Below are 23,751 nucleotides of genomic sequence, written 5' to 3'. Positions count from 1 at the left end.
TTGGTGCCTATCAGTGAACTCATGCAACTCAGTGGCTTGTGGGGTTGCCTCTGTTCATGAGCTCTTCTAGGGGTCACAGACTGTCCTGGCTTTCCAGCTACCAAGACCCATGGCAGTTCCACAAGCGCTGAACTACGTATGACAGTAGAGGTGTCCCCTCCACTTGGCATCTTCTGCAACCCCACCACTGCCCAGCTGCCAGGCAGCCACAGCCTTCCCTGCCCATGGGATGCGGTGGGAAGGAGCAGTGAAGGAGTCCTGCTGCCGAGCCAGGTGCTTTCTCCTTCATATCTTCAAAAATACTGTTGTTTTTTTCCTTCTAGGCCCTTATTTCTAAGGAGAAACCTTGGCTTACCATAAGCCACCAAAAACAGACCATCTGAAGGTACCCCTCTATGGCCAGCAGTATCTTTTTGCCCTTCACCCAGGACAGGAAAAGTGAAATCAGCATTGAACTGAATTTTAACAGGGAAGAGAGAACAACAGGCTTGTCTTCCTCCCTTGTCTTTCTTCCTGGTGATCACAGAATCCCAGAATCCCCGAATGGTGGGGGTTGGCAGGGCCCTCTGGAGATCACCCCGTCCCACCCCTGCGTGAGCAGGCACCCCCAGAGCAGGGGCACAGGGCCGCGTCCAGGCGGGGGGTGAATGTCTCCAGGGAAGGGACCCCACAGCCTCTCTGCACAGCCTGTGCCCCTGCTCTGGCACCCGCACAGGGAAGGGGTTTTTTTTCTCATATTTAAGTGGAAATTCCTGTGTTCCAGCTTGTGCCCGTGGCCCCTTGGCCTGGCGTTGGGCACCGCTGAAAAGAGCCCAGCCCCATCCTCCTGACACCCGCCCTTCAGGTATTTATAGGCATTGATGAGACCCCCCTCAGCCTTCTCTTCTCCAGGCTGAACAGACCCAGGTCTCTCAGCCTTTCCTCACAAGGGAGATGCTCCAGCCCCCGATCCCCTTGGCAGCTCTCCGCTGGACTCTCCAGCAGCTCCCTGCCCTTCTGGAACTGGGGGGCCCAGAACTGGCCACAGCCCCCCACGTGTGGCCTCACTGGGGCAGAGCAGAGGGGGAGGAGAACCCCCCTCGCCCTGCTGCCCACACTCCTTTCCATGCCCCCCAGGGCACCGCTGGCCCCCTTGGCCCCGAGGGCCCGGTGCTGGCTCAGGGTCACCTCGCTGCCCCCCAGCACCCCCAGGGCCTCTCAGCAGAGCCGCTCTCCAGCAGGTCCCCCCCAGCCTGTGCTGGTGCGGGGGGTTGTTCCCCCCCAGGGGCAGGACCCTGCACTGGCTCTGGCTGAATTCCCTGAGGTTCCCCTGGGCCCAGCTCTCCAGCCTGGCCAGCCCTCGCTGGATGCCAGCACAGCCTCTGGTGCATCAGCCGCCCCTCCCAGCTTGGTGTCACCAGCGAACTCGCTGAGGGGACGCTCTGTCCCTTCATCCAGGTCATTGATGAATGTGTTGAACAGGACTGGACCCAGCACAGACCCCTGGGGAATCCCACTAGTTACGGGTCTCCATTGATCATGGCCCTGTGAGCTCTGCCATTCAGCCAGTTCTCAGCCCACCTCACTGTCCTCTCATCTAACCCACACTTCCTCAGCTTACTTATGAGGATGTTATGGGAAATAGTGTCAAAAGCCTTGCTGAAGTCAAGGTAAACAACATCCACAGCTCTCCCTTCATCAACCCAGCCAGTCAGGCCATCACAGAAAGCTATCAGGTTGACCAAGCATGACCTCCCCTTGGTGAATCCCTGTTGACTACTTCTGATAACCTTTTCTTCTGCATGCCTGGAGCTGACCTCCAGGATGAACTGCTCCATCACCTTTCCAGCGATGGAGGTGAGGCTGACTGGCCTATAGTTCCCTATAGTCCCCCTCCTTGCCCTTTTTGAGGGCTGGAGTGACGTTGGCCACCCTACATGAGATCCCACATTTGTTTACCAGGCTGGCTTTTCCCTGCGTGCAGGGCAGTGTCTGCCCTCGCCTACCTGCGTAACTGGCAAGGAGATGTAATCCAGCAAAGCTGTGGTTTATGTTTCATGCCATTTAACCTCTGATCTGAAACAAAATCTGGGGCTTTCTCCTTTTTTTTTCTTCTGAAGACTAGAATCAAATAAAAAAAATCAAGCCATTATTTAAATAATCAGTGGATGGGAGCTCAGTGACACCGATTTAAAGGGATTTAGCTCCAACCTTAAAGCCTGGTGGGCTGCAATTTTCTGATTAATTCTTCCACAGATGACAGGGGTGAAAAACATCCTGGCCTTGACCCTGCTTCTGCTGGAGGCTTGAGCCTCTGAGGACGGGCAGAGGCAGGAGAGGCTGGACCGCGGCGTTTGGCCACTCAGGATTATGCAGACCCTGGAGCCTTTCCACCCATCACTTGCCCTTTCTCCTCCCCAGGTGCCTCCTCCTGCCTGTCTCACTCCAAGCTGTTTGACCGTCATCTAATTATCACTCCTTTCTCAGAAATATGAGCTCGACACTGAACATATTCTGTAATCGAATCAGGCCTGAATGATGTTAAAGGAAAACTGAAAAGCTTTCTAATAATGAATAAACCAATGGGGATTAAGTGCTCTGGCGCATCTAGAAATGATACATGGGCAGACTGAAAATGCAAACTATTGCCTTAGCAAACAAGATCAGGAGGAGAGGATTTATCAGGCAGGAGCAGGCAGAGCTCGTGTCCGGCTCCGCGTCCTGCCTCTGACAGGGCCTGGCAGAGAGATTTCAGACCAAGGTGGAAGAAATCCCTGGTCTGATTTGCTTTAGCCCCACAACGGGAGGACTCCTCCTTAACCTCAGCTTGTGGGCGATGCCCAGTACCCTGCAGCATCACGGATTCTGTCTCTTATCATGTTCAATCTTAGCTAATTTTGGAAGGGGATCTTCCTTAAAGGGGTCTTTCCATTAAAAACGTGTTTTTATGGTTATGGCAATGCTCCCATCAGCTTTCTCCTTATTTCTTTCCTCCTGAGCCTTGACTATCCTGATCTCACCCTCTTCATTTTAAAACTCCCTTCATGCCTTTCAGAGTTTTAGTGAAGGCCTTTGGGCAGACTTTAATCCTGCCTGTCTGTCTCAAGCAGAAGTGGCCAGGACTAAACTTAGAGCACTACTCTGTTCCCTAAAGTTGTTTTTTATATATTCTGTGGTTTCTTATCCCCCTGCCCAATGAAGCCTACTGTCTGTGCCACCTCTGACTGCTGAGCCATCATTTCTTCATCTGACACAGGGGTCTTCCCTCTTTTTTGATGTCTCCTCGGTCACGAAGGCTGATTTAAAACCCACCAAGGTGTATGAAAAGTTCAAGCGATGTTTTCTAATGTGCACTGCTTTTCACTGCTTGCCATTTCATTTAGCCCGCCGGCACGCTCTTCATTAGCGTACCCTCACGAGGTCCCCTCGCAGCTTCTACTACCCTCAGCCAGCTGCTATTATTTTCTCTTCCCTGCAAAATTTTTCCACATGACTGTTCGCCCTTTTCCCCTTGCATCGTTAATAAAAGACTTTCATCCTAAGATGGACTCTTGGGGATGTCCTATTATTATATTATTTATAGGTTGAGAATGAACTCTTGATTCCATTTCTTCTTTTCTCTGTCTTAATAAGCTTTTAATACACTGTGGAAGTTAAACAATCCCCCTTCGGCTATTGAGTTTCCTTAAAAGCCTCTTTGATGGCCTTTATCAAAAAGCACTCAGGAAAATGTATTAACTGTTCTCCATTATCCACTATTTTGTTGACTTAACATAAGACGAACGGATTTTTTTCCTTGTGTATTAGAAGCACACAGGCGGTTTTTAATTCTGCCTTTATTATTTCAATTTGCTTGCTAGGTACAGAAGCAGTTACAATTCCTAAATGGATCTTTGCAAACACGCTCAGGTGAACCATTTATTTGCTGAAAAATGCAGGTTTGGGGTTAATTAAGACTAGTTGCAAATTCATCAAAAAGTACAGGAAATAGTGCTGAAAAAACCTTTTTTGGCATGTGAAAAATGTGTTTCCTTCGGCAGCATTTAAATGAAATATTGTAATTTCCCCTTTTCAAACAATATTTCAAGATTAAGTATAATTTTTAACCTGTCTCTCTGCATTGTATTAATGGGTTTCTAGGGAAAAATCTCTTTTCAACAGCAACCGACTAAAACCAGAGAGGGAGAGATGTCTTGTTTCAGCCCACGATTCTTCCGTGACAAAACCAAAGGAACTAATAAAGCACTTGGGGCTGTCCTCCAGACCTTTCCCTCCTTCCCTGCAAGCAGAAAACAGGTTGTTTACACCTTTCTAGAGCTGAGGATTTCAGGGATGAAAACCGGGGGCTGTCCTCCAGGCCTCCAAGGAGCAAGAGGGCAGCTCCTTTGCTCCTCCGGGTGGGAAAGGCATGAGCAGGGACATGGTCGTTGTGATGCCCAGGCTTATGATCCCCTTAAGAGTACCAAGGGACACCTTCAAACCCAAGGGGACTCAGTTGGCCTGCTCAGAAGTCTTCCTCATCTCAGGGGGAGGGCTGCACTAGCCCATTGCCTTGGCCCTGCACCTATAAGGCACCTATGAAAAAAATCTTCCCTTCAAAAAATTGCTGGTTTTTGCTAGTGCACGGGCATCTCTAACTGAAATAGTAAGACGGGTTTGAGCTGGTGAGCTTTCTCCTGGATTAAGGGGGAGTGTCAGCTTACTCTCTACTTCAAAAAGGCATGAAATGCTCCGGAGGAGCACAGCAGGGTACCTACCAGAGCCATTTCGAAAGAAGGCCATGTGCATGCACTGTAAAACCTGGCTGGGTTCATGGTTCACATCCAAGGGAAATTCTCTGGAAATAATTTTCCATGGGACAGGACCATAGCACTCGTTTTCCTTCCTTGTATCCCTCCCAAATGGGTGCGCCTGTGTGAAGGGAGGTCACCAGAAAGCTGTCACGGTGGAGTGGAGAGCCAAACCCACACCTTCTCCTTTGTTTCTAGGTCCTGTTGTACGAGGCCAACTCTCCAGGCAGCTGTCCAGGCACTGCAGCCTTCCAGGTAAAAGCACCACAAGGGATGTGCCAGGGCAAGCCTGGAAGTGGGTGAGGGTGCCGGTGAAGACAGGGATTCGGGTCTGCCTGGGCAAGGAGGCCTCTGGTTTGGGTTCAGTAGTGGCTTTGTGCTGCTCATGATTCCCAGGTGGCCCAGTGCTTGGTCTCACTGGCCACGAGAGCCTCCTTGGTGGCTTCAGTCCCTTCACCCCACTCATAGGCTATCTTCTAAGCTGTTGTGTTTGTTGGACAAACCGGGTTGGAGATCAGAAGTGGGGCTGAGGCAACACTGGGGACTTTGAAGCCTTACAAAATCCTGGGTTTTAATCTCTTCAGAAGGTGATCAGAGCTGGGTTAGCTGGAGAGGAGGCACGAAGGCCGGACAGCCACCTCTCCAACGAGCCTTTCACATTTGAGCGGGGACATTTAATAAGACATTCCAGTGAGCATCTGCTTGCACGGAGACGCTGGCCAACGGGGCTGTTTGAACGGCGCTGCATCTCACTTGAAAGCACAGCCTCCCTCCTGCACTGCCCAGCTTGTGCTCGGCTCCCGGCGCTACGCAGGAAAGGCCATAGTCCAGAACCACAAGTAGTCATCGCTCAAAGGACTTAATGCTCCAAAAAGGAAATGGAAAGGGGAAATTGCAGCTGTAACATGGAAGGGAGCCTTCCCAGGGCTGGATTAGACTCTGGCAGATTTTGCAATGAGTGATATCTTGGCCTCAAACTCTCTTTGAGTAGGAAAAGGTGCAAAAAGTGGGAGAAAGGTGAAGTGGGATGAAGACTTTGCAGGCTGTAGGCTTTGTCTTTTTTGGGGGTGAGGTGGGCTTAGTTTTCTGCAGATAGCTTCACCCCTCTACAGCTCACTGCTGAAAGAGATAATCATGCTTCTGCTGTCTACAGTGGCTAGAGAAGAGCATCTCTTTGCACATATGGGCTGGACCCCTGGCATAAGGGTGGGGTGCTCAGTTGGACCCAAGGGTCTGCCTGGTGCATCTCCATGCATTGGGACAGGCTTCAGCCCGTGTAATTGATGTAGCTGCAGTGACTTTGGCAGACGTTAGCTCCCCAAACTGACACCAAAAGAGAAGGCAAAGCCGTGAAGGCTGGTGTGAGTCTCCAAGAGGAAGAGGCTCACCAGGAGCACCGACACACAGAGCACACCAGGCCACGTTGCTGCGTTGTCTGGACCCAAAGGACTCACAGATCAGGGTCAAACTGGGCAGAGTTTCTGCAAAACAGGACAAGAATTTCTGGAAGGAGGAGGAAAAGGAGAGGCCATCTCCCCCTTTCTTCTCAGCCAGAAGCTAAGATTCTGCTTGGATGAAGGAAACGTAGGCCCATGCTACACGTACGGACATCCCCTGCTCTGTATGGACAGGCAGTGCCCTTCCCGGGCAGCCTTCTTGCTTTGGGGAATTTAAGCCCTTTTCTTTTCTTAAACAAATGCAAAATGCAACTCTTCCCTTTGGTGTTGAGCAAAAAATTTTGGTTTGGCATGAAGAAAGGATTCCAGTTTGCTCTATCCCCCAGTATATTAAGAGTTGCAATGATTCCCACCTTTCCCTTTTGCCTTCCTGATGGTGACACTCCCAGCTTGGCCAGCAAACGGAGCAATCTCCCAACCCTGCCCGGGATCTCCCCACGAGACCATCAGTTTGTGGATTTTTCAGCTTGGCAAAAATATCTAGATAGGAAGTGAGCACAGTTACATCCGTGTGGAAACCGCTGACGGGGCTGCTTTCTGGAAGTGATTCTGGAATATTCAGAGAAAAGCAGATTCCTGTGTAAAGACAGACAGCTGGAGCCATTTTTGCGCAGCAGACGCTGCCAAGGAGAGATCCCTGGGAACAGCTTGTTCGTACGTACAATCCTCCTGCAAACTGCGAGCTGGGGAACACCGTTCCCACCTCGCTGACTCCCATACAAGTGCTGCCTTGATGCCCTTGAAGGAACCTTCCACTTTGCACACTGGGGTTGTGGGCAGGAATTAGTTGGGTTTTTGTAAACAGGTGAGCCCAAAGAGCAAGAAGTATTTGGTCGGCGAGCTGTGCTCCTTACAAAAGGTCAAAATACGGCTGAGTTTTAGCAGGAAACACCAAGGTCAAACAAGCTGATCAGTTTTCCCTAGACATAGTAAGAAGCATGGATAGGTGGAAATGCTGGGCCAAGACAACGCTGTCCTTTGTGCCATCTCCTCATTGCTGAAATGGACTTTCCAGGTATTACGGCAGAAGCTGTGCCTTGGCAAGAGAAAACAGCTCAGGGAAGGGGCCTGTGTGGCCCCAGAAGGGTAGGATATAAAGTTGTATCTCAGGAGAAGGGGTTCCCTCACAACCCTGGACAGGACTTGGTGCCTCCTGACCTCCGTTCCCCTGCTCGTGAGGCGGGGGAGGTACTGACCCCCTCACTGTGGCTTGGAGAGACCCAAGGCTTTTGGCACCAGCAGGCACAGGTGACCCTGCTCTGGTGGCCTCACTCCCCACATGGTGTCAGTGAAACCAGTGGGGCTTCTGTTTTATTTGCTGGAGTCGTTTCCCTCCTTGTGGAGAGAGATTGGCAGGTGACCAACAAAAATCTGTACTTTAATAACTGTCTCCTCATGATTCAATCCTGCCAGATGGACAAACCAGGATCTGGATTTCCTCAAGCCTTGCTCTGGCTGACTCCAATGGAGAGTTCATTTCGTGGCTTTCCTCCCCATCCCTCCTCTCCTCTCCCCTCTCCTCTCCTCTCCTCTCCCCTCTCCTCTCCCCTCTCCTCTCCTCTCCTCTCCTCTCCTCTCTCCTCTCCTCTCCTCTCCTCTCCTCTCCTCTCCTCTCCTCTCCTCTCCTCTCCTCTCCTCTCCTCTCCTCTCCTCTCCTCTCCTCTCCTCTCCTCTCCTCTCCTCTCCTCTCCTCTCCTCGCCTCGCCTCGCCTCTCCTCGCCTCTCCTCTCCTCTCCTCGCCTCTCCTCTCCTCTCCTCGCCTCTCCTCTCCTCTCCTCGCCTCTCCTCTCCTCTCCTCTCCTCTCCTCTCCTCTCCTCTCCTCTCCTCTCCTCTCCTCTCCTCTCCTCTCCTCTCCTCTCCTCTCCTCTCCTCTCCTCTCCTCTCCTCTCCTCTCCTCTCCTCTCCTCTCCTCTCCTCTCCTCTCCTCTCCTCTCCTCGCCTCGCCTCGCCTCTCCTCTCCTCTCCTCTCCTCTCCTCTCCTCTCCTCGCCTCTCCTCTCCTCTCCTCTCCTCTCCTCTCCTCTCCTCTCCTCTCCTCGCCTCTCCTCGCCTCTCCTCTCCTCGCCTCTCCTCGCCTCTCCTCTCCTCGCCTCTCCTCTCCTCTCCTCGCCTCTCCTCGCCTCTCCTCTCCTCTCCTCTCCTCTCCTCTCCTCTCCTCTCCTCTCCTCTCCTCTCCTCTCCTCTCCTCTCCTCTCCTCTCCTCTCCTCTCCTCTCCTCTCCTCTCCTCTCCTCTCCTCTCCTCTCCTCGCCTCTCCTCTCCTCTCCTCTCCTCTCCTCGCCTCTCCTCTCCTCTCCTCTCCTCTCCTCTCCTCTCCTCTCCTCTCCTCTCCTCTCCTCTCCTCTCCTCTCCTCTCCTCTCCTCTCCTCTCCTCTCCTCTCCTCTCTCCTCTCCTCTCCTCTCCTCTCCTCTCCTCTCCTCTCCTCTCCTCTCCTCTCCTCTCCTCTCCTCTCCAGTCTTGCTTTGCCCATCACAAAGAAGGATTTAACCCAGGACTAAGACCAAGAGCAACAGCCAATTGCAGTGTCCTGATTTTAGGAGCCAAAAGACAGTGAAAGAATTACAATGACTTTAACTACCATTTTATGGTTTCAAGGCCGTCACGTCCAATCAAACCCTAAACCAGATGTGATATAGAGCCTGCCTATACATTGCACATAAGGCACTGATTAAAAAGCAAGATGACCTAATGCTGTTGAAGTCATCGCTATGAGTGCATGAATCCCTCGGGTGCCTGGAGCACTCTGCAGCACAGAAACTCCCAAGACACTCTGTTGTAGGGTGACGTTATGAGGTTGGGGTTTTCTTCTTCTACCATGAGATCAGAATTCAGTCCTGACTCTGCTTCTGCATCCCTGTGTGGCCACAGGCATTATGGGCATTTGGTTCTCCCGTCCCATCGGTGGGTGAAAACCTGGATGTTGCAAATTGGGCAGGTGTCTCGGCAGTAATTCCTCGTCCAGGCCAACAGAGCGGGGAGTTTCACCCCACCCAGCTGACACCTCGGCTGGTCTCGGTGGCTCTTGCTGGGCAGCTGTGGCAGGTTCAGGTGTGTGCGGAGTGACCGTGGGAACAGGAGAAATCCTGCAAGTCGGGAGGAGGATGCGGAGAGCAGAGGAATCCCCTGAAGGACACGGAGGCTGATTCCAAGGACACAGGGTGGCGGGTTTGCTGGTTATTGTCCCTGATGGCTCCTTGCAAAAAACCCCAGACCTACTTATGAAGAAGACGTGGATTTTACTACCTCACCTTTGGCTCCAGGCAACTATTTATACGATGCCCTTCAACATCAACTGATGTGAGTGATTCACAAACTTAATTGATTTAACCAAAGGGGAAAATGAGAGAGAGAAATAGTAAGTAGAACTGGAAAGAAAAACTGGGATTAAACAGGCCTCTACTGCCATAGATTTAACCTTAACTATATCCTGAAATTGGTCTAGTTTTGCTCAAATTTAGAAGGAAATCACACGTTCAAGCACTTTACATCACGTCAAAATGCCTTTTGAAATTTTTTTAATAAGATGCGTCACTAAAACAGAAAGTTTAATAGCTCAGGAAGTGATGCTGGCATGGATTTTGATTTTAGCATCTTTCTTTGCAGAGAAGGATGAAACTCTCTGTGTTTGTTCCAGCCTGGTCCAAATCCAGGCTTCCGATCCCAAAAAGCCCTTGCAAAAATGGAAACTCCAGCTGTTGCCCAGTGGTAATTTTAAACAAAATTGGGATTAATGCAGTTCTTCCAGTGGAGGACGTGGAGCAGAGCACAGACCCCTCTGCCAGCTTGCAGGGGAGGCGGGGGGGCATTTCATTTTCCCTTGGCGGAGGTGTCAGGAGGAGGGGAAGCAGCAGTTTCTCCTCTGTGCCTCTGCTCCCAGGCTGCACCACCTCCCCTTGCAGGGCCTGAGGGATTAACCCAAAATCCCAGAGAACCAAGGAGGGGTACTGGAAGACAAGCAAACTACTAGAAAGATCCCCCAAGGTGTGCAAAGCCTCTGCAAGGGAAAAACACTCGCTCTCAGCCTGTCGGCATGCTGCTGTTTCTCCACCTCCTTCCAATCCTATTAGTATTAGAGAGGGATAGAGCTATAAGAGGAAAAGCCCATCTTTAGCAGCAATGCTGACAGCTTGCCTTTTAAATATTTAATAAGCACTGGCTTGCACAGCCACTGTCATCTGCTGCATGACAGCGTGTGGAAGCAGAAACCCAGTGGCCTGGCCCCTGCTGCAGGTCTGCTGGATGCCAGGCAGGTGTTTTGAAGGTACCTGGGGAACCTCAGCCGTTAAAATGCAGCAACGGAGCCTCAGCACTGCAGTTCTTACTCCATCAAAACCACTTTCCTCTTCCACTTTTGTGCCAGGACCTCAACTCAAGACCATGTTCCCTTGTCCCATATTGAGGTGATGTCTGCTGTTCCCTGTGACCACGGGCATCTCTAGCCGTAGGGGAGAGGGGACAGGACTGCCAGCAAAGGAGACCACTCACCGCAACTGCTGGGTGTTTGAGTTCTGCCCTGTTCATCCCACACAGCTCCCACAAGGGTTTGCAAGGCCCCCGTCGCATTGAATTTGGCTCAGACTTCCTCCTCCAGATCTCAGTTTGGGATTGCAGACAGTCCCTCCACTTAACTGGGTGCAAAAATAGCTACTCTGGGACATTAATTAGAAACCTTTACAGCCACACTGACAGACAGTGACCACAAAGACTTTGCCAGAGTCTCTGGGTGAAGATTATTGCTATGGGAAGTAGAAGACCATGTTTACAGCTTAGGAAAGAGTCAGGAAAGGCCTCTCAGAAACCACAATTAATGACAGTGGCAACAGGCATGGAGCATGCTGGGATTCTGCTGCCCTCTCCTGGATGCAGCATCTTCTTCTGGCGCAGGAGCACTGGATCGTGGAGGTCAAGCACGGCCAGGTTGTCCACAAGGCAGGCCCCGGACGTCCTGGCTTCTGGCAACCATAACCTGTAGAAATCTGCTCAGCTGTCGGTCTTTCGGAGCATGGGGCCCCCAGTTCCACCCCTTGCTTCCCATGGCGAGGCGGAGCGCGTTTTGCTTGCACGCCAAATCGGGGTGACCGCGGCCAAACGCAAGAGCAGAGGTGGTTGTGCTGCAGGGCGGCTCGTGGAGGGCTTTGGGCACGAAGGGAGCAAACCCAGCAGTCGTCCTCTGAGAAGGCTCCACTTCGCTGCCGTGTCCGCGGGGCGAGCAGCTGTTGGAAAGGGAGAGCTCAGGCTGTGTTCCCAGCCTGGCACGTGAAGTCACCACCTCAGATGAGTGCAAAGCCTATGTTCTGGTCTAAATCTGTTTATCAGCTGTTTGACAGTGATTCTTAGCTTGTGGGTTTGGGAGCGTGGAGATATCTGTCAGCATCTCACAGTGTCAGCACGCAGCATGTGGATGCGTGGGAGCCAGGGGAGAAGGTAGAGGCTTGGATGTGCTCACAAGGCGCGTGCCTCTGGCCCGAGCAGCTGCGGGAAATGCGATGCAGGCAAGCACAGACGCTAGCACCCTTGACCCAACCTATTTTTCCAGCATGCTTTGTGTGTTTGTAGAGTAAAAAGGGGACCTACGAGGATGAGAGTGTGTGGTGGACCATGCGCCGGGCTACGTATGTAAGCACATATGTGTGTCCCACTCTGACCTCGCGCCCACAGCAGCCCCTGGACGTGTGAGCAGCCCAGAGGTGCCAAACCCGAATGTTTCAGGGGAGGGTTTCTAGCAGGTCTGCCCCACACAAGCATGTCCCGCAGAGGCGGCGGCCACTGTTGTGGGCAAAGCAAGTGGAAATGAAGCGGTCTTGATTTACGGCACTCGATGCCAATGGGATGACCCAGCTCTGAGGGTCAGTCATGGAGAGGAAAATTCTTTTTATGGGGCAGGAACTACAGTTAGGGCCAAAGCTATATTTGTGCTATAGAGCAAAATTAACAGAGTCTGCATAGAAATGTCAGGAAAGGAAAAGATGGAAGAGCTGGAGTGCTAATCTTAGTCTAGGATAAACACTTTGGTATTTCCTCACTTTTTGCAAATTCAGTGTAAATGAAGCGATATCTTGAAAGCCAGTGATATAAAGGGTTAGGAAACAGGCAGAGGAAGAGCTCCAATGTGGAGGAAGAATAGCAATACATGGTGGGAGGTTGTGGTAGGTTGTTACAGGTACTGCTGAAAGCTGAAATATCACCCTAAAAAGGGTCCAAGAGACATCGGGGGTGACCACTCCCCACCCCAGGCACCCGGCATGGTGCTCTGGGAGGTGCTTTAAACTCTTGGATCAACAAGATGGGCCACCACACACCACCCTGGCCCCTTCTCGCACTCCCTGTGCATCACTTGCCTTCTAAGAGTTTCTTTTTTGGGTCTTGAATGCTTTTTTAGGTAGCTCCTGGCTTAGCCTGCCTATTCCCCAGCCTTCAGAAATGGAGCACAGCCCAAAAAACCACATGTCTTCTTCTGAGCCCATCCTGGATCTCAAGACAGACACTGCAGAAGCTCTTCCAGGTGAGAAACATGCCAGTTTGCTGTCGCAGGTGCCTGCAGTCACACCGTGCAGAGCCACACACCGATTGTCTCGGTGGACCTGCACTTGGCATCAGGCACTCGATGGGGAGGGGTGTTCCTGCCAGCCCCACGTCACGGTCTCTCCCTCTTCCTGCTGTATCCCATTCCTTCACCCGAAATGGCCTGATTTGCTCCCGGATCTGGTTATGCCAATACCCAGCTGGGCTCAGGCTTGGAGTCAAAGGCACGTTGGCTTGCACTCAGTTCAGAGAGGACACCCCGGACTGGGGAACTGGCAGATGGCACCGAAAGGGCTGTCTCCTCTGGAGGAACTGTGACTGGGTCTGCACTGCTAATAAGGCTTCTTTCCATCAGCTGGGAAGATGGGGTGTGGGCTCGAGGCTTCATGTGTGCAGGCTTCATGGGTTTCTTCGCAGCCTGCTTTCACCCCGCTGTGCAGCCTGGGGTGCTCTGGCTTAGCCCCCATGACCCTAAGGCTCAGCGTTATCACTGGAGGGTGGCAAGGCATCTTCTGGGCCAGGCAGTGTGAAGGCTCCACCCATGAGCATCAATCCTGGGCACGGTGAGCCCTCCAAGTCACCCCTGTCCCCAGACCTACCTGCGCTGTCCCGTACTTGCTGTATATCTAAGCCATAAGTCAACACCGGGGCACTATAGGCTCTGCCACGCTCAACCAAGTTCCCATGCTGGGCTGCTTTCAGCAATCAGTTTCCCACTGCGTGTGCCATGGCAGAGAGCAGATGACAGCTGATTCACATCTCCTGGGTTGCAAGCGTTGAGCCCTTTCCAAAAACAGGGTGGCAAGCGATCACTAGCCTCCCGTTCATACACGAGCACCCTTGACTTCCTCCCGAGACACTGCAAAACAACTTCTGCTGTTTCCTGACACTGGAGAAAGTAAAAATACCTTTTTGTTGGAAGTTCCCAACAAGAGACATGAAGATGCAAATACCAGTGTGGGGGGACCTGCTGCTTTGCTGGATTCACCCGTCTTTCATTTGCTCATTTAGGGGGAACCCAGTGAAGCAGAAACCCGACAGGTAGGCATTCATTTCTGGGGCTTCTAACCATGTAAGGCTTAATGTCCTTTCATGATGTGACAGCCAATGACAAGGAGAGCCCAAGAATCCCTTTTCTCCCCCAAATATCAATGCCAAACCGTTTCTGTGCTTCTTTTTTTTTTTTTTTTTTCATTTGCACTGTGTACTTCCTCTATCATTTTTTCAAAGCTGTGGATGCAGGCAGAACACTGCCACCCCTCCTCGGGGACACATCCAGTGATGATCTTCCCTGGTTGGGCACAAATCCTGCCCAGGCAGAAATAGGTGGCCTGAGAAGAGTATAAATCCTCAAAGTCTGCCAGAGACTGTCAGGAGCAAATTGACCCCTCTTTTAAGTACGTGCTGAAGCATGTTTATGGTTACCAGGGCAAATATTTCAGCTGCGAAAGAAACCTGGCAATTCTTTAAGGGCACCAAGAGGAGCGGTAATAACTGATGCGATAACTCACGCTGCATCATCCGTTTGGGGTTTAGCGATTGTTTGCTCCCAGTAGGCGTTCCCAAGGCTACTCCATGCCCTTGGAAGAACCTCTTGGCCTCTTCCAGCTTGAAGGGCTCAGCACAGGGGTGGCTTCTCCCCAGCCGCTGTTGTGCCCTGTGGCCTGCGAGCCAGGCAGGCCAGGGGCAGCTCCTCTTGACCAGGGTTTGCCATACACGGTATTAATGACTAATTTCTGTGAAGAAATAGGCAGGTCTTACCCAAATTGATGGGCTTGAGCAGAAGTGCCTAGTGAAAACTGCTCTTGCTTCATGTGGTATTGAAACGTCTACCCTGGGTCAGATGTTTTGCTGATGTAAATCAGCACGGCTCCGTTGGCCTCAGCTACAGCAGCTTACATCTGAGGGCCTGGCTCCGCTCTGTCACCGGAATTTGACCTCCTGTGCCTGAATCCGTTCTACTTTGCCAAAACAAAACGTGTTATAATTCCCATCCCTGCCATAAAGCTGGAGTCACTGCACTCAAAAAGCGCAATGAAATGAAGCAATCACGCAGAGCCTTGGCCCAATAAAGCTGCTGTCCATCATGGCCATATCCACCACCCCTCAGCTGGCCCTGCTTTAGGAGGCGTCTCACAGCTCCTCCACAGCAACTCCTGCAGCAGATTGCATGCATATGTTATTCTCAGAAAGGACTTTGCAAGGTCCTGGGACATCCCAGTATCATGGGGAAGCAAAACCTCTGCCTGCCCGTGCCAGAGAAGGCAGCGAGAGTTGGGAGACCCTCGGAGGGGGGGGATTTGCTGCTTCGCCTCTCACCTTCCCTGGGAGCGCCAGAAGAGAAGCCGATTAGTGCAGATGCTAAATAACCGGTGACTTTATCACTTGGGAGAATATCCACTGCTTATGAATAAGGGAGAAAGAATATTTGGACTGCACAGGTTCACACGCCCTTCCAAAACAACAACGAAAAAAGATATGTTTGGGAAACAAACTATTTCACAGATTTGAATTGCAGCAAAAACCTGTGTTGTGAAGGCAGTCAAAGCATACAGTCATGGCCCCATGCCCCACGCAGGACACTTCTCCCCTTCCTCGGCCGGCAGCCTCCGGTCCGCGGCACGGCTCGCCTCGCTTGCGCAGTGTCAGCTCCTGCAGCTGCAGGAAGAAGAAGAAATAAGGAGGAAGCTAGAGATTAAAACCAATGGGGTGAACTCAGAACAGCAATTAGCCGGCTGATGTGTTCACTGAGGGGTTTAGAGAGTGGCAAGCGCTGATTTAGATCACGGCGGGGGTTTGGCCCTGAATTAACGGCAGACACACACCCTTTACAGTACTTGTTCCATCTGCAGACAGACCCTGGGTACTGGTAGAAGTCATGTATAACTAAAGGTGGCTTGGGTTAGATATCCATCTGTCACTCGTTGCAGACACATTGATTTAAATGCAAAAAAGGTCCGAATTACACCGCAGAGCACATGCTGCCGGGCTGCTGCGGTTCTTCCCTGCACACATTTGCAGGATGGAGGCACTTCCACGTTGCACCCGTTCCCGCAGCGTGTGTATGTATTCACAAACACTCAGCTAATACTTATTTTATTTAGAGGAATGCTCTTGAGGGTATTTTGTTTCCTGCAACCACACTGCCCGGTACCATGATCCTGCAAGCTAAACATCCTTATAAGAGGTGGAGTTGTGACCTTTGTACCCACAGCAGGTGACAAGGGCGATGTTTGCGAGCCCATCTCCACCACTTATACACTTTCTACGCTGTTCTTAATGCCTTTATCACAGAGGACCTGGGAGAAATGGGGGAACAGAGTTACTGCCCGCCAAGGGCTGCTGCTGGGCGTTGAGCGTCCATGGCATACATGGTACCAACACCAACAGATACCACTGCCCAGCTTTCCTCCACCTCTGAGAGATGGACCTTCCCTCCAGTCAGCCCTCAGCAATGAACCTGAAATCCCTGACTCCTGAGCCCACCTTGCCTCCTCCAGGCAGCAAAGGACAACTTGCATGACAGAGAAAAACGTGGATTATTTTTTTAAGGCTGCAAGGTTGGGGCTTTCAAGAGGTGCACCTTACTGTTCAGGATATTTTTTCTGGTCCTTGCTGGGGTGTTGCAACAGGAGGAACTGATTATAAAAATAGCAGCAAGGGAGAGTCAAGCTAGGTTTTCTGCCACACACACAAGGAGTTTTGGGCTCAAGCCACTCTCTTCACCTGCACATCACGGATAACCAGCCTAGCTGGTGCTTTCTGCTGCGCTTGGTACCTTCTGCCAAGGGATCCAGGCTTCCCTGGAGAGCCATCTCAGCACTGATGGGCATTACCAGAGCTGAGCAGCAGGGCCCGGGTACCAGCCTGGGAGCAAAGTGCATTTGCATGACTGCACGTGAAGCTCCCAGTGCTATCCGCCAGCTGGATTAACGCCATTAAACGGACATTTTTAGAACACGCAAAGAAAAAGCAGCACTTGTGCTGGTAAATATAAATATATATTGCTCCACAGGGCATAGAAAGGACCTTGGGTTTTAGCAGGGAAGTTTAAAACAAAGGCTGTTTTTCTGTCCTGGTCCTGGCACCCCTCTGGCCCTGCCGGGGTTGCCATAGCAGTTAATCCATTCACGACACTCACCGGTGCTGCAGATTTAGCAACAACCTTCACTGGCACAACCGGTGTAACTGAGGCTCTTGGGAATGCAGAGGCTACTGCTGCGGGCAGATAGGGTCAAAGATATTTATTTATGCCGAGTCTTGTCCTTCTCTGATAAAGTAAGGGCGATTAGAGCCAACCAGGAGAGCAGACACCAGTTTTCGGGCTCAGCTTGACTTTTCAGTAAACAGTTCAGGCAGAGGCAAGACCTGAGGTTGGCGGTGTCTAGGAGCTCATGCAGAAGCAGCTGCTTTGCACTGGGCATCGATACGCTGCAGATATACCCTGTGCATCCCAGCGAACATCCAGCGATCGGTTAACTCAAGGCAGGCACAGGCTGGCACTTTCCAGGGGAAGTTGCTCTTACATATAAAATCTGCAGTTGTTTCCATCACCACCTGCCTTCTAGACACAGTCGTAGAATCACAGAATCATTAAGGCTGGAAAAGACCTCTAAGATCGTCAAGTCCAACCATCAACCCAAGGCCCCCAGGCCTCCTACAGTCCAAGCTCCTCATCACTGTCAGGTTCTCAAGTAAGAGTTAATGAGAAATGTTTTGGACAAAGAGTAAATCTGTTTCCTGAACACACTTTTAGGGGAAGCAAAACTTTGGTTGAAGTGAACTGTTTAGGTCCCTGCCCCCTTTCTCCGCGTACACATGCACATACGCAGACTAAACTCTTCCAGCTCTTCTTTTGAAACATTTTTCCCACCTTTGTGTCACAACACCCTACGTTTAAGAGATTACAAAGGAGTTAATAAGCCTGTAAAGGAACTGAGACAGTCCTCTTTGACCCCAAGCAATGTGTTGTTGCTGTTTTTTTTTTTTTATTTAAAAACTGGAAGGAAAAGAGCAGTTGAAATAAAGCCATGGGATAGAAACAGTCTGAGCTGCACAAAGCTCTGTGTCTACCATGGTGGGGGCTTCCCTCGGATACCCAGCTCTCTGCTCGGCTGCCTGGTATGGGATCAGAGGATGCTTTTGTTTGGGACAAAAAAGAAGAATCTCCTTTCCTATTTTGGGGAAATTTGGGTCTCTGCAGCAAATAGTGGGAAAGGAAAAGCAGCCTTTGAGGCCAATGCGGTCTGAGCTGGGGAAGCACCCCAGGAATGAACTGCTCTTCATCTGTGCGTGTCAGGACCTTACGTCAACCCCCTTCAGCTGGAAGCACTGACACGGAGAAGCAAACGCAGCCGTGCGAGCCCGGGCCCTGGGCTCCTGGCCCAGGGCGAGTTCATCCCCCCGTCAAGCATCTGGAAAAATAAAACACTATCCAGAAAAGCAGCAAGAGGTTGGGACAGTGTGTGCTTCCCCCTGCAAAGCACCAGCCCGCTGCGTGCAGGAGCCTGTTAATTGCACTCAGCAGGGCTTCCATCAGCACCATGGGGCTGCGTCGGAAGCGTCACTTCTGCGCTCTAATTGATGCTCTAAAGCAGACAAAAGAATCTCATAGCAAGCAAAGCCTAAAGATTAAAAACTATGAGAAAATCAGTCTACGCAACAGACCTCTTTCCCCAGTTCAGTAGCTGTGAGATGCGCTCTGAAGAGTGGTGAGGTGTCCCAGGATCGCCTCAGGAGCGAATATGGGAGTACCCATATTGCCAGGCCCAGGCTGGCCCCGAGGGGCTCTCCCTGACGAGACACACAAATGCGAGGGAAGCTTGGCCTGAGGGAAAATGAAGCCATTTGTCCAAAGCTGCAGAGATCAATGGCAAGGCAATACCCTGGAAGACCTAGACTGCTTCAGAGCCTGGGGCGTTCAGTGTCAGGTTTGGTCCAGGTCACACTCTAGCCGGAGTGATCCCCACACTTCTTAAATCACACAGAAAGAAAACATATGCTCATCCTAATAGCACACCCCAGGCTTTTAACTGGGGTCAGAAAGACTCTGGTCTCATAGAGAGGGTTAAGCACAGACCCCCAGACCTAAGTATCTTGTACTACTCATGGGATATCTACTGGTGGCCAGTGTAGAAGAGCGGCCAAGAAGGACATCCACCCCTTGACATCTGTCTGATCTTGGATCCTGCAAATTCCAGCATGGAGCTGACTTCCCTCTGAAAAGTTCTGCAAATCCACAGTGCTTTTGGCTCCCCTCCAGTCCTTTGCTGTTTGGAAACACAAGGGCCTGTGCAGGTGAACTCGTGGGCGGTGATGCTCGACCGGGATACTTGGCCAGGAGGAATCACGTGTTTTAAGCACCGTATGGGGAGAAAATAAAAACCTGCTGAGGTCTGCATTTCTCCATGAGTGCAAGATCATTTCTACAGATGTTAGTGTGAGAACCAGCCAGAACAGGCTGAGATAACATGCCCTTGGTGGATGAGGTAGAACAAAGGTAGGTAAATTGTTATGGGCAATTAATTAATAGTTCCAAAGACAAGTCATTAAGACTCACTAGCTCCTTTATGCAAAGTCCCTTGGCTACCTAGAGATGGCCTAAACCATCATACTTAAATCATCATACTTAAATGAGCAGAATTACACTGCTGGTACCTGCAAAATGTCTGGACTAAGCTGTGCACTGACACGGGGGACCGTGCACTGGAGAGGCACGGGGACGGACTGAAGATCACCCTCTCGGGCAGTTTCAAAGCCAAGAAATAATTCCTTAGCAAACCTATACTCTAGCGAGGGATTTTTTCAGTGTGGCTCTACACCGCTGTGCTGCTCTCCCTGAGCTCGGCAGCCCGCCGTGTGTCTCAGGCAGACCCTGCAATCAAGAGCAGAGAGGCTGCAAGAGCGTGGAGGTTACGGGTTTGTAGCCCGGCAGCCAGCCTTGCCAGACCATGCAGAGGAAATCGGGATGGGCTGGTATGGAGAGTGTGCAGGAGCAGTACCCAGGAGACCTGGGTTTTGTTCTCGGCCTGGTGACCTTAACAAGTTATTTCACTTCGCTGTGCCTCCAATGGGAATAACGTGATGTAAAATGTGTTGAAAGCTTTAGGAAAAATTGTTATACCAAGCTAGCTACAGTCGTTGGATGGTCTAGGAGCTAAGACGCTAGAGAAGGACTGAAGAGATTTGAATTCAGTCTCCAGCTAAGCCATAGGCTTCTTGTATGTATTTGGGTGCATCAGCTTATGCTGCCTGTGCCTCAGCTCCCCATTGCACAAACACAGTTGTGAGGCTCGCGGATAAGATGATTAAAGCAGTATAAGAACTTAGAGACTTTATTCCATCACTCAAAGAATTTGGGGCGAAGATACATCCTTGTGACTTCCTGGAGAGATTTGCCAAAGCAAATCCAGCCTTCAAGGTTTCTGCTCAGTGATGGATGACATTTCCGCTTTCCACCTCTAGTAATTGCAGTGCTGCAGCTTTTCAAGTAAATGTCAAAATAAAAATAAAAAAAAATAAGAAGAGGAAGGAAGAGGGGAAAAAAGCAAAGTCTGTCCTTACAAAAAGTTTTCAAGGAAAAAGAAAATCCACCTTGACATTTTCTGCTTCCATGAGGGACAAAATGTAGGATGAGGAATTTAAAATAGAAATACTTTATAGCCTGCTTTATATCTCTGCTAGCAGATGTACTTTAAAAAACATCCCAGCGGGTCAGGAATTCAGGCATTTTAGAGAAAAGTCTTTGCTTTATTTTCAGAGCTCTTTGGTTTTGAGAAACAGGGCAGTGGCTTCCCAGGGGAGTCTGGTGGATCCACCCTGAAGCCACCTCAGCTGCTCTGGGGTCCTCCCTGCATCAGCACCCCCGTGCAGGCTTCCCACATGGAGAGGTGCTCTGGAGCCACCGCTGAGGCCATCCATCAGCTCTGAGAGTGAAAAGTGCCTAAGGGACGAGGAAAGGAAAAGAACCAAGCAAGAGAGAAAAGGGACAGGGAAACTCCCCCAGCAGAAGCAAGGGGGGATCTCACCAGGACGGCCTCTCCCAGGCCATGCTGTTTTCCCTATAGTAGACCTATACTTTTGATCAGGACTCAAACTCCCTTTTGATTGCCTTCACGTGTTAACAGCAAAGATCGGAGCCCATCTGGTGAGGGCAGATGTTGCGGCACTAATTGCTGTTCACCTTTGGGCAGGTGCATTACTGGGTAATGCTTATCGACTGCCTAAACATTAGCTGCCAATGGTATCTGCTGAGCCCTGCGTGCTCCCTCCTAGGAAGTCCTACAAGGAAAACTGCAACGTGGGGGGGGGGGGAAAGGGTGAAGATAATTCACACACCCATGGTAATCGCTTGCTATGAAACCCTGCGTAACAGCTGTGATGGCCAGAGCATTTGTAATGCACAGGTAAATGTACGGCCCCAGCAGTACACAGGTGGGTACAGGTGGAGGGTTGGAAGCAGACAGGGATGCTACGAGTGAAAACCTCGAAAGCAGCAAATGAGAGGCACGATTCAGGTTAAAGCTGTACAACTGCAGGGTTTTTTTAAGTGCTTTGAGAGGAAGCAATGAAAACCGCTGCTAGGTTAATACCACTGCTCAGAAAAACAAATCTTGTTATTGTGAGGGGAACAAAGTCTCCGTTTGGTGTCTGATCCAACCAAAAAAACAGACGTGCGAATGAAAACAATGACAAGAAACACCCCCTTGTCCCAGAGCTTTCAAAGAGCAGGAAGGCCAATGTTTCTGCCAAAGATATTTAGAAAAACAGGAACTATAAGGGGCGGCGGGGGGAATCAACTTTCAAAACAAATCTCTGCTAAAACAACCAAATTGTGAGAACGTCTCTGCCAGCTGCGGAGCAGGGTCTGGCCCCAGGCGGGCACAGACCTGAACCCGCCATGTGCTCAGAGCCCTCGGCCACCTGAGGACACCTCTGCTGTCCCACCACTGAGTCTGTCACATGCCCACGGCACTTCCAGAGCCCCACGAGCCCATCTCCAGGGTCCTCTGCATCACGTGGGTGTTCCCACCCGAGAGCAGAGCGGGGGTCGCTGTTGGTGGGATGGCAATGCCGTTGCCTTGGCTGGCATCAGGGGTGAGGGAGGATGCGTGGGAAAGGTCCGCTGGACCGGGTGAAGACCCCTCTCACCTTCTTGTCCATGCTAGGCATGGGTACCAGCAAACACTCCCCGAGGTTCGGCTATGAATGCATATGCTGTTCTTTGCAAACCTGAGGAGGGGGAGCAGGAAGACCCTCTACTAAATGCTTTTTTAGCAGTTTCCATTAACTTTTCTCCCCAGCAGCTGGTAACAGAGACAGAGTGGCTATTTCCCATGCAGAGCCACGGCTTGGTTTCCGCTGTTGTTAACAAACAAAAGCATGCACAAGCCCTGCGCAAGGTCTGCGGGAGGCTTTGAGATTTCTTCTTCCGTGTCAGGTTTCCTTGCATCTTAGGTTTCTGGTCTGGACCGTTTCTATGCTCAGCATCCCTCAGCACCACTGCAGACCAAACCACAGACCACAGGAAGCCCATAAGCTTTCCAGGACCACTCAAGCCCACCCGGAGCTGGCCCCAGGGCTCAGCCAACCCAAGGCTTGGGGTAGGGCTCACCATTGTGGTTGCTCGGCTTTGCCTGCTCAGAAGGGCACCCCACAGGGACCCAGCTGTCATTGCCCCATGCCCAACTGAACAGAGCTACCCGCACCCCGCGCGTGGCTGCGCCCCAGATTTGCTCAAGACGCAGCCTGTCACCAGGGGCTGTGCAAGCCCCTGCTCCTCACGCAGCTCTCCCCTCTCCTTCCCCAGCCCACAGCAACCCCGAGGAGCTGAAGCAAAGCCACGAGACGAGGCAGGACCCAGCCAGCCGCAGCGGTGGGGACGACTTTGCAACCTCCGGCACAAGCAGCTGTGGCGAGCCTAGCCTGGCTCCGGACGCAGATGAGACCCTCCCAAGCAGAGACCCCCAGTCGGAGGCGAGGGATCCCAGCCCCGCTGACTCTTTGCCATGGCCAGAAGCCCCCGAGGAGTGTCCAGCCCGCCCCAACACCCTGGATTTCTCCAAGTCCCTGAAGAAGCTAGAGGAGGTGAAGCAGATGGGGCAGAGACGAAACAGCGACCACGCGGCAGCGAAGGAGAACGGGGTGGAGGTCAGCCCCGCCGCGGCGGCGGCGGAGGTCAGCGAGGAGAGGCGGGCGCTGGAGTCCGAGCTGGGGAAGTGCATCGAGGACTTCCGTAAGATCAAGATCCCCGTCGCCTTTCCCAACAAGAAGCGGCAGTGGCAGAGCGAGCTGCTGAAGAAATACCACCTGTGAGACGAGACTTCATTCCCTGCCCCCGGGGAGGATGTCCTCCGGTACGTTGAGCGTCTCCACCGATGTCCCCGGGGTAGCAGATGGCAGAGGCTGTCCACACTCCCAAAATGAGGAGTGTAGGTTGCTCATTAAGCCCATCCAGCAGTCAAAAGGGTCGCAAGCCTATACCCGCGGCAGAGTGCTCCCTACCATGGCCATCGGGAGGGATGCACGATATCCTAAGAGGCTTAAGCATAGGTGGAGGGGCATAGAAAAAGGAAGGAGGTCCGTTGCCAGAGAGACCATCCAGCAGAAGTTCCCACATTTATGAGAATGGATTTTCCTGGAATTTCAAATAATAAAATATAGTTGGTGTCGAGAACTGATTCCAGTCTCCTCATCTCTTTGGTACAGATGGTTGAACTTAAATGTTCAAAACTGTATAAGTGGTTTAGAAATCCAGTTTTCCTGAAATTAATGGAAGTTGCATGTCTGACTCCCTTATGTTCTTGCCAAAACTTCTCCATCTGTAATGTTTGCAACCGGATTCAGCAAAACCTTCTTGTCATGAGAGGTCATGATGTTTTGCAGGTATTTTCCTTTTCTTACACAAGCACTACCCACCCTTTGTGTGTTTAAGCCTCCAGCCAGGAATGAGCTGGTGAGAGGGAGGGTGCTGCTGCAGGCAGCCATGGGCAAGTTGGCCAACA

The 23,751-nt window shown here is 51.4% G+C and overlaps 1 protein-coding gene across 1 annotated transcript; it reads left to right on the top strand.

Moving 5' to 3' along the window:
* The first annotated feature begins 4,984 nt into the window (after positions 1-4,984).
* LOC135315398 (BTB/POZ domain-containing protein KCTD16-like) lies at positions 4,985-23,421 on the top strand. The gene is made up of 3 exons (XM_064463448.1): positions 4,985-5,024; positions 12,606-12,728; positions 22,557-23,421. The coding sequence occupies exons 2-3, from the start codon at positions 12,647-12,649 to the stop codon at positions 23,060-23,062; spliced, it is 588 nt and encodes a 195-aa protein (XP_064319518.1). The 5' UTR covers positions 4,985-5,024; positions 12,606-12,646; the 3' UTR covers positions 23,063-23,421.
* Positions 23,422-23,751: the final 330 nt, after the last annotated feature.

The sequence above is a fragment of the Phalacrocorax carbo genome, chromosome 11, assembly GCF_963921805.1.
Source record: "Phalacrocorax carbo chromosome 11, bPhaCar2.1, whole genome shotgun sequence".
NCBI classification, from domain to species: Eukaryota; Metazoa; Chordata; class Aves; order Suliformes; family Phalacrocoracidae; genus Phalacrocorax; species Phalacrocorax carbo.
This window is presented reverse-complemented; position numbering and strand designations above follow the sequence as displayed.

What these genes read in the sequence shown, in the direction of transcription:
- LOC135315398 (XM_064463448.1), top strand. Translation starts at nt 12,647, where the DNA reads ATGGAGCACAGCCCAAAAAACCACATGTCTTCTTCTGAGCCCATCCTG. An exon ending in CACTGCAGAAGCTCTTCCAG is followed by an intron (nt 12,729 to 22,556) that starts GTGAGAAACATG and finishes CTCCTTCCCCAG; the next exon opens with CCCACAGCAACCCCGAGGAG.